The sequence below is a fragment of the Oncorhynchus nerka genome, linkage group LG18 (genome assembly GCF_034236695.1).
Source record: "Oncorhynchus nerka isolate Pitt River linkage group LG18, Oner_Uvic_2.0, whole genome shotgun sequence".
NCBI classification, from domain to species: Eukaryota; Metazoa; Chordata; class Actinopteri; order Salmoniformes; family Salmonidae; genus Oncorhynchus; species Oncorhynchus nerka.
Genome location: NC_088413.1, coordinates 26720072 through 26731066, shown reverse-complemented (window position 1 = coordinate 26731066; position 10995 = coordinate 26720072). Strand labels below are relative to the sequence as shown.

General features: G+C 48.7%; 1 protein-coding gene across 1 annotated transcript in view; it reads right to left on the bottom strand.

Moving 5' to 3' along the window:
- Positions 1–1430: 1430 nt before the first annotated feature.
- The window catches only part of LOC135561610 (zinc finger protein 827-like), a 44958-nt gene continuing 35393 nt past the window's right edge, over positions 1431–10995 (bottom strand). Inside the window, exon 4 of the mRNA XM_065003326.1 lies at positions 1431–1544. Within this exon, the coding sequence (XP_064859398.1) occupies positions 1431–1544 (114 nt within the window). The remainder of the gene's footprint in view (positions 1545–10995) is intronic.

Here is a 10995-nt window from a genome sequence, read left to right as displayed (position 1 = left end):
CCTTCCTCTCTCGCACCCTGCTGGGTAGTCACGGACAGGAGCTCCTCATCGAGGGCACCAGTAAGTACCCGTCTAGAGAGCATCATGGACCACATGGATTTCCACACAAATCAAATGCATTTATAAAGCCCTCTTTACATCAGCAGATGTCACAAAGTCCTTACACACACTCACACATACACACACACACTAGATTCTAATGATATCAAACTCGTCTTTTATATGAACCACTTATCCCAATAAAAGGTTTCTCTAGATTTCCGACCTGACTGTCAATGATCTGAGGGCTAAACCTACCATCCCACCCTCAGACACAGCCACACTAGTATACACACTGCAGAATTACGGGACATTTCTCACGCTTCATCTGAACAGCACTAACACAGGCCCTTTGGTAATGACATCAAGGCTGGTAAAGGCCTCAATAGAGTGGATCAGTTTTAACTAACTGATTGTAGCTGTGCTGCGGTACAGGGAGGGGAGGGGTGGGTCCTAGAGGCCTGGGTCAGGGGTCAGCCCACTAATGGGAGTGTTTGGGATGTCTACTGCCACCAAACAAAATGGAAAGTTGATTGATAGCTGCAGGGGGGGTGAGGGGGGGTTAGGGATTTGTGTGTGTGGGGTTGTGGGTGGGTGTGTTGGAGTGTGGGGGGGATTATGCGTGTGTGTCCATACATGCGTGTGTGCGTGGGCGTGCACAGACCAGAGTAACTGAGAATGCAGAGGTCACTGTCCCTTTTCCTCTCTGCATATGAAATGAACCTGGCCACTCCACTGCCCCACCCCCTGCCCCCTCCACTGCCCCCACCCCTGCCCCCTCTTCCCCTCAGACCTTCTACCACTATAGGATCAATGAGACATATGCTGAACCACGTCTCAGCCTGTAATACAAGGCCCAATATGTATTAGTTTACAGTAACATCATGTCCATTCATTAGGCCACATCAATACTACTCTGTCCCCATGCAGATGTCGCCGGATTAGGTACTTCTGGTCAGATTGTGTTTGTGTGTCATTGGAGCGTGCACACACTACTACACACGTCTAGTGTGTAGAAGGCAGCTCTCCACGCTCTCCATGTCCTCTCTCTCTCTGTCTTTCTCGCCTCCTCTCTTTCTCCAGGTCTGGTGTGTATGAAGTCCAGCAGTTCGGTGGTAGAGCTGGTCATGCTGCTCTGTTCTCAGGCAAGTCTTCCATCTTTGTCTCTCTCTACCTCCACCTCTCTCTTTCCTTCCCTCCCTCTCTATCCCTCCTCCTCTTCACCCCATCTGAGTTATCGTCCCTATCGTCCTCACCTTGAGTGCAGTAACTCCAGGATGGAGAGATGGAGGAACCATCTCTTCCAATCTCTCCTCCTCACCTCCCCTCAGGCCATTCCACAGTCACCCCAATCTCTCGCTCCCTTTCTCCAAATGAGAGAGAAGGCATCTTTAATGGCCGCTGATATTGGCCTTAAGGTCAAGGGTTCCCGACCTGTCCGTCCACCTTTGACCCTTAGCGTCGGCCCCGGTGGCCCTCAGCGTTCCTCTGTGGCTGGGGCCAACCTGATGAGGAGGGGAAATTCTGCTTTGCATTGATTCCGGTTAGCAGCCTCCCCTTCTGTTTGGTTGTGTTCTGTGTCCAAGTTTATTTAGTGTGGCGCTGATGGAGGATTCATTAATACAGATGAAGGAATCATAGCAGGTGTGGTGCAGCAGTAGATCAATGGGCTGGGTGTCAATAAACTGGAGATAGATCACACAGCTAATGGTGGGGAGCAGGGATCAGGGAGAGGCCATGGTCTGCTGGTCCTGACTGGACATTTACATTCATGGATATACCGCACACGCTCAGGCAGGCAAACACATGCGCACACACACATGCGCACACACACATGCGCACACACACATGCACACAAGGACACAGAAATACACACAAGGACACAGAAATACACAAGCACCCATTCACACACATACAAACACACCCACACACAGTGTGTTACACATGGATGAGAGACACACCTCGTACATAATCACAAACATACTATTTCCTTATAGGCTTGTAAGAACACATACACTGCTCCTATACCGACAAGTACCCAACCAAATGCACTCACACCCCCACAGTACAGAGACACACACACACCCCACAGTGCAGAGACACACACACACCCCCACAGTGCAGAGACACACACACCCCACAGTGCAGAGACACACACACCCCACAGTGCAGAGACACACTCACACCCCCACAGTGCAGAGACATACACACACCCCCACAGTGCAGAGACACACACTCACACCCCACAGTGCAGAGACACACACTCACACCCCCACAGTGCAGAGACACACACTCACACCCCCACAGTGCAGAGACACACTCACACCCCCACAGTGCAGAGACACACTCACACCACCAAAGATGCAGGATAATAACTGTATCCCCGCTGGGCCTTGTTTGTTAGCAGAAGAGGGGTTTCCTATTTAAAACACCACTCAACACCACAAAAAAAAACAGAAAACACAATTGATTAATGACACCTCTCTCTCAGACCGCACTGCGCTTTTTTAATCTGTTTTATTTTAAAAAGACACACCGCCTTTCATCTGCCTTTTTCCTCCTCCTCCCCTTTTCCTCCCCTCCTCCTCCCCTCCATCCCATTTACTTCCCATTATTCACTTCACTTGTTCTCCAAAAGAGAGGTAATCTAGAGAGATTACACATCCGCTCTGGTGTCACCGGGGCAGTGTGGATGTGGGCTAGTGGGGTGCGGGGACGTCGGGGAGGGGAAGTGAACCCTAGCGGTTCTGGAGAGAGGGAGGGAGTGGAGAATAAATGACATGCTCTAATGCCCCTATTTGTCATATCTGTCAGGGTGTTGTTTAATGCTAATATAATCAAAGGCAGAATCTGGTGATTGCCGACCAAGAGAAAGAGGGCCCCTGGCCTCCAGTCCCACTAGTCTCTCTCGCTCTCTCTCTTTCTGTCTCTCTGAAGCATTATGACTTTCTCTCTCTATGGGAAAAGGGAACGGTCCAAGATGGCGTTGATTGCTTCAGTAAATCATCCAACCAAATTCTCTCACAGCCGAAGCAAATGTAATTGTGTTGTTGTGTGGAAAGGAGGAGGGAGGGGGTGTTGGTGATATGATCTACCTTGATATATATATATATATATATATATATGAGAGAGAGAGAGAGAGAGAGATCTGTTTTTCTTCCCTGGGTTAAATTCCAGCCAGACTTGTGTTGTGGCGATAATTAAAAAAAATTTTTCCTGTGATTTGCGTGCACCTCTGTTTCCCCTCTCTCTCTGACTGGGAAAGTGAGAGAAAGAAAGGCAGGCAGGGAGTGATTGATGATGTTATATACGCCAGCCGCAGGGCCCTCCGGCACAGGAAATGCTCTTGAACCCCACAGGAAGCGCTTCAATCGGCGGCCATCTTGAGAATGTAGACCCCAATGAGCGAGCCCCAAGCGTTGGTCCGCGGGAGGAGATTGAGATGATTTTGATAGATTTCTCTCTTCCCCCCTCCTCTCACTTCATCCTTCTCATCCATGATGGCACGATGCGATAGCTATCATGTCTGAAATGTTTTATTAATTTCCTGAGGGGTTGAGATGGAGTGGGACCGGGTCAGAGGTCGAGAGGCTAGGGGCCACAGAGGAGTTTTTAATCACGCCCGTATGAGACATACAACACAGGGCCACTTCAGCCTGGCATTGAGGAGGGGATACTAAACCACTGTTTGATAGACCCCCGTCTGTAAAGAACGCTACTCTACCCAATTAAAGATCCATTTTGATCTGAGATCAGAGACATTAATGTCAGAGACGTTATTGCTTCATTGCTTGGTCTCTTGTGGTTGTATTGATCAGCATATACAAAGTGATGGAATAATGGCGTGGTTTCATAAACATGGCTTGAACACTACCTAGTGATAGATCCAGCATTTCTCTCTCTAGGATGAGGTTCAGTCGTGTAGATGTAGTATCCTGTACCGTAGGTCCAGTTGTTGTTTCCAAGGTTGTTGATAAAGGAAGGCATTTCATTTAGCTGTTTAATGTTTCAATTAACTCATTGGTTTTCTGGCATCCAGGGGCTTTTTAGTAAGTCAACCAGAAATGTTATTTTCGTTTGGATGACAATCTAACTTTTTGGGTTGATGAGGAACTGCATCCACGCCCTCGTGTTAAGTCAAATCCTTTGGACTAAAAGGAGGGATGGAAGAGATGGCTCTGATCCAGCTCCCCTGCGGAGTATCAAGACATCCTGTTCCTCTCAGGTAATTGCTTGCGATGGATCCTTCAAAGCTGAGACTTGTTGGGTATTATGTGACTATCATCTCTGAGACTCCGTCAGTCCGAGCACAGCGCTCTCTCCGCAAGGCCTCTCTCCTCACCGACAACGCCCTTAATTTGCTGTGACAGGCTCTCTCCATGACAACGAACAGTGGCCTAGCTTCTCTCTGTCACCATGTCGGATCTACAGCCTTCAAAGGTGCATCACTTAAAAAGGTTTCCATCCACAACACTGATAATGCTGACTCAGTTAAAGGGCTCTGTGTGTGTGTGTGCGTCTGTTTATGTGCATACGTGTGCTAAGCTAGTCTCCTCTCTCCTCCACTCTCCACTCTGATAAATCATCTCATTGGACACAGGACAGTCCACTATCAGAGAGGCGTCTGTCAGATAAATCAGCCAGCAGCGCTGTCTGTGTCCTGTAGGTCACTGGTTATTGTCTGAGTAGTCTGTCAGGACATCCAACCTTACAGCACTTATCACTACATCCCTCCTGTACATAGAGAGGTGTGGAGGGAGGAGTCAACTACCCTGCTGTACATAGAGAGGTGTGGAGAGAAGAGTCAACTACCATCCTGTACATAGAGAGATGTCAACTACCCTGCTGTACATAGAGGTTTGGAGAGAGGAGTCAACTACCATCCTGTACATAGAGAGGTGTGGAGGGAGGAGTCAACTACCATCCTGTACATAGAGAGGTGTGGAGAGGGGTCAACTCCCATCCTGTACATAGAGGTGTGGAGGGAGGAGTCAACTACCCTGCTGTACATAGAGGTGTGGAGAGAGGAGTCAACTACCATCCTGTACATAGAGAGATGTCAACTACCCTGCTGTACATAGAGAGGTGTGGAGAGAGGAGTCAACTACCATCCTGTACATAGAGAGGTGTGGAGAGGGGTCAACTCCCATCCTGTACATAGAGGTGTGGAGGGAGGAGTCAACTACCCTGCTGTACATAGAGAGGTGTGGAGGGAGGAGTCAACTACCCTGCTGTACATAGAGAGGTGTGGAGGGAGGAGTCAACCACCATCCTGCACAGAGAGGTGTGGAGGGAGGAGTCAACCACCATCCTGTACATAGAGAGGTGTGGAGGGAGGAGTCAACTACCATCCTGTACATAGAGAGGTGTGGAGGCGCCGACTTCCGGCGCCGACTGAGATGGCCGCCTCGCTTCGCGTTCCTAGGAAACTATGCAGTTTTTTGTTTTTTTACGTGTTATTTCTTACATTAGTACCCCAGGTCATCTTAGGTTTCATTACATACAGTCGAGAAGAACTACTGAATATAAGATCAGCGCCAACTCACCATCAGTACGACCAAGAATATGTTTTTCGACGCGGATCCGGTGTTCTGCCTTACAAACAGGACAACGGAATGGACGCATGGCGACCCAAGGAAACGACTCGAAAAAAGAGGGGAAACGAGGCGGTGTTCTGTCAGACTCCGAAAAAGGGCACATCGCGCACCACTCCCCAGCATTCTTCTTGCCAATGTCCAGTCTCTTGACAACAAGGTTGACGAAATCCGAGCAAGAGTAGCATTCCAGAGGGACATCAGAGACTGCAACGTTCTCTGCTTCACAGAAACATGGCTTACTGGGAAGACGCTATCCGAGGCGGTGCAGCCAACGGGTTTCTCCACGCATGGCGCCGACAGAAACAAACATCTTTCTGGTAAGAAGAGTGGCGGGGGCGTATGCCTCATGACTAACGAGACATGGTGTGATGAAGGAAACATACAGGAACTCAAATCCTTCTGTTCACCTGATTTAGAATTCCTCACAATCAAATGTAGACCGCATTATCTTCCAAGAGAATTCTCCTCGATTATAATCACAGCCGTATATATCCCCCCAAAGCAGACACATCGATGGCTCTGAACAAACTTTATTTAACTCTTTGCAAACTGGAAACCATTTATCCGGAGGCTGCATTCATTGTAGCTGGGGATTTTAACAAAGCTAATCTGAAAACAAGACTCCCTAAATTTTACCAGCATATCGATTGCGCAACCAGGGGTGGTAAAACCTTGGATCATTGTTACTCTAACTTCCGCGACGCATATAAGGCCCTGCCCCGCCCCTTTCGGAAAAGCTGACCACGACTCCATTTTGCTGATCCCTGCCTACAGGCAGAAACTAAAACAAGAGGCTCCCACGCTGAGGTCTGTCCAACGCTGGTCAGGACCAAGCTGACTCCACACTCCAAGACTGCTTCCATCACGTGACTGGGGACATGTTTCGATTGCGTCAGATGGAAATATTGACGAATACGCTGATTGGGTGGCGAGTTCATTAGAACGTTATGCCGAAGATGTCGTTCCCATAGCAACGATAAAAACATTCCCAAACCAGAAACCGTGGATTGATGGCAGCATTCGCGTGAAACTGAAAGCGCGAACCACTGCTTTTAATCAGGGCAAGGTGTCTGGTAATATGTCAGAGAATATAAACAATGCAGCTATTCCTCCGCAAGGCTATTAAACAAGCTGCGCCAGTACAGAGACAAAGTGGAATCTCAATTCAATGGCTCAGACACAAGAGGCATGTGGCAGGGTCTACAGTCAATCACGGACTACAAGAAGAAACCCAGCCCAGTCACGGACCAGGATGTCTTGCTCCCAGGCAGACTAAATCACTTTTTTGCCCGCTTTGAGGACAATACAGTGCCACTGACACGACCTGCAACGAAAACATACGGTCTCTCCTTCACTGCAGCCGAGGGAGTAAGACATTTAAACGTGTTAACCCTCGCAAGGCTGCAGGCCCAGACGGCATCCCCAGCCGCGCCCTCAGAGCATGCGCAGACCAGCTGGCCGGGTGTGTTTACGACATATTCAATCAATCCCTATACCAGTCTGCTGTTCCCACATGCTTCAAGAGGGCCACCATTGTTCCTGTTCCCAAGAAAGCCAAGGTAACTGAGCTAAACGACTACCGCCCGTAGCACTCACTTCCGTCATCATGAAGTGCTTTGAGAGACTAGTCAGGACCATATCACCTCCACCCTACCTGACACCTAGACCCACTCCAATTTGCTTACCAACCCAAATAGGTCCACAGACGATGCAATCTCAACCACACTGCACACTGCCCTACCCACCTGGACAAGAGGAATACCTATGTGAGAATGCTGTTCATCGACTACAGCTCGCATTCAATACCATAGTACCCTCCAAGCTCGTCATCAAGCTCGAGACCCTGGGTCTCACCCCGCCCTGTGCAACTGGGTACTGGACTTCCTGACGGGCCGCCCACAGGTGGTGAGGGTAGGCAACATCTCCTCCCGCTGATCCTCAACATCGGGGGCCCCACAAGGTGCCTGAGCCCTCTCCTGTACTCCCTGCTCACCCACGATCACGTACATGCACGCCTCCAACTCAATCATCAAGTTTATGGACGACACAACAGTGGTAGGCTTGATTACCAACAACGACGAGAGATCGTCTATACAGGGGAGGAGTGTGAGGGCTCCCCGGAGTGTGGTGTCAGGAAAATAACCTCACACTCAACGTCAACAAAACTAAGGAGATGATTGTGGACTTCAGGAAACAGCAGAGGGAACACCCCTATCCACATCGATGGATCAGTAGTGGAGAGGGTAGCAAGTTTTAAGTTCCTCGGCATACACATCACAGACAAACTGAATTGGTCCACTCACACTGACAGCGTCGTGAAGAAGGCGCAGCAGCGCCTCTTCAACCTCAGGAGGCTGAAGAAATTCGGCTTGTCACCAAAAGCACTCACAAACTTCTACAGATGCACAATCGAGAGCATCCTGGCGGGCTGTATCACCGCCTGGTACGGCAACTGCTCCGCCCTCAACCGTAAGGCTCTCCAGAGGGTAGTGAGGTCTGCACAACGCATCACCGGGGCAAACTACCTGCCCTCCAGGACACCTACACCACCCGATGTTACAGGAAGGCCATAAAGATCATCAAGGACATCAACCACCCGAACCACTGCCTGTTCACCCCGCTATCATCCAGAAGGCGAGGTCAGTACAGGTGCATCAAAGCTGGGACCGAGAGACTGAAAAACAGCTTCTATCTCAAGGCCATCAGACTGTTAAACAGCAATCACTAACATTGAGTGGCTGCTGCCAACACACTGTCATTGACACTGACCCAACTCCAGCCACTTTAATAATGGGAATTGATGGGAAATGATGTAAATATATCACTAGCCACTTTAAACAATGCTACCTTATATAATGTTACTTACCCTACACTATTCATCTCATATGCATATGTATATACTGTACTCTAGATCATCGACTGCATTCTTATGTCACTAGCCACTTTAACTATGCCACTTTGTTTACTTTGTCTACATACTCATCTCATATGTATATACTGTACTCGATACCATCTACTGTATGCTGCTCTGTACCATCACTCATTCATATATCCTTATGTACATATTCCTTATCCCCTTACACTGTGTATAAGACAGTAGTTTTGGAATTGTTAGTTAGATTACTTGTTGGTTATCACTGCATTGTCGGAACTAGAAGCACAAGCATTTCGCTACACTCGCATTAACATCTGCTAACCATGTGTATGTGACAAATACAATTTGATTTGATTTGATTTGTACATAGAGGTGTGGAGGGAGGAGTCAACTACCATCCTGTACATAGAGAGGTGTGGAGGGAGGAGTCAACTACCATCCTGTACATAGAAAGGTGTGGAGGGAGGAGTCAACTACCATCCTGTACATAGAGGTATGGAGAGGAATCAACTACCATCCTGTACATAGAGAGGAGTCAACTACCCTGCTGTACATAGAGAGGTGTGGAGAGAGGAGTCAACTACCATCCTGTACATAGAGAGGTGTGGAGGGAGGAGTCAACCACCATCCTGTACATAGAGGTGTGGAGGGAGGAGTCAACCACCATCCTGTACATAGAGAGGTGTGGAGGGAGGAGTCAACCACCATCCTGTACATAGAGAGGTGTGGAGGGAGGAGTCAACCACCATCCTGTACATAGAGAGGTGTGGAGGGAGGAGTCAACTACCATCCTGTACATAGAGGTGTGGAGGGAGGAGTCAACTACCATCCTGTACATAGAGAGGTGTGGAGGGAGGAGTCAACTACCATCCTGTACATAGAGAGGTGTGGAGGGAGGAGTCAACCACCATCCTGTACATAGAGGTGTGGAGGGAGGAGTCAACTACCATCCTGTACATAGAGAGGTGTGGAGGGAGGAGTCAACTACCATCCTGTACATAGAGAGGTGTGGAGGGAGGAGTCAAGCACCATCCTGTACATAGAGGTGTGGAGGGAGGAGTCAAGCACCATCCTGTACATAGAGAGGTGTGGAGGGAAGGAGTCAACTACCATCCTGTACATAGAGGTGTGGAGAGAGGAGTCAACCACCATCCTGTGCATAGAGAGGTGGGGGAGTCAACTACAATGGTGTACATTGAGAGAAGGTGGTGGGGGAGGAGGGTGGGCAGGAGTGTACAATTATTGGTAACATGATGGCATATGTACTACTCTACTCATGTACAAATTAAGTTCTGTTTCGGCTTTTGTGCAAGACTGTGTCGGCGTAGAGGTCACTGCTCGAGCGGCAGGTAGGCGAGCGGTTAAGGGCGTTGGGCCAGTAACCGAAAGGTTGTTGGTTTAAATCCCAGAGCCAACCAGGTGAAAGATCTGCTGATGTGCCCATGAGCAAGGCTCTTAATCCTAATTGCTCCTGTAAATTCCTCTGGATAAGAGTGTCTGCTAAATGAGTCGAATGTAAATTCTGTGTAAGGCAGTACAATTTTGTTTCTCCAAAGAAGGAAATCATTTTCACTCCACACTTTTCTCAAAGGGTGAACCATAGTACTATATTTCACCATGTACACAAGCTGACAAGCACAGACACTGATACGAGACCGAGACAAGTACATTCCAAACCCTTATGAGTTTGGAACCTGGAAGGTAAGATAACACCTGACTGCCTGTCAGTCTCCACTCTGCATGTCAGGTAAAAAAATATCTTTATTTGAAACAGGATTATGTTCACGTATAAATAATCCCAATTTACTCTCGCCGTTTTGCACCCCCCCCCGAGCCTGAGCAGACTCACAGTAAAACAGCCTGGTGCCAAATTAAAAATCCGCTCAATTTTAGGAGGTCCCCCTGGCCACTAGGCCCCTCTTCCTGTCAGGAAGGGTCCCCCTCTAGCTGCATAGCTCACATCAGCAGGGTGCCGCAAAAATGAAGTGCCGGTTGGTGTTACTGTTTTCACTCCTCCCAGCCAGGAGAGTACCTTTCAAACTGTCTAAGCCTGATATTACCCCTCTCCTCTGAGCCAGGAGAGTACCTTTCAAAGACTGTCTAAGCCCGATATTACCCCTCTCCTCCCAGCCAGGAGAGTACCTTTCAAACTGTCTAAGCCCGATATTACCCCTCTCCTCCCAGCCAGGAGAGTACCTTTCAAACTGTCTAAGCCCGATATTACCCCTCTCCTCTGAGCCAGGAGAGTACCTTTCAAAGACTGTCTAAGCCTGATATTACCCCTCTCTGACCAGACAGGAGAGTACCTTTCAAACTGTCTAAGCCTGATATTACCCCTCTCCTCCGAGACAGGAGAGTACCTTTCAAAGAATGTCTAAGCCTGATATTACCCCTCTCTGACCAGACAGGAGAGTACCTTTCAAAGAATGTCTAAGCCTGATATTACCCCTCTCTGACCAGACTAGAGGGGGACATGGGGCTAGG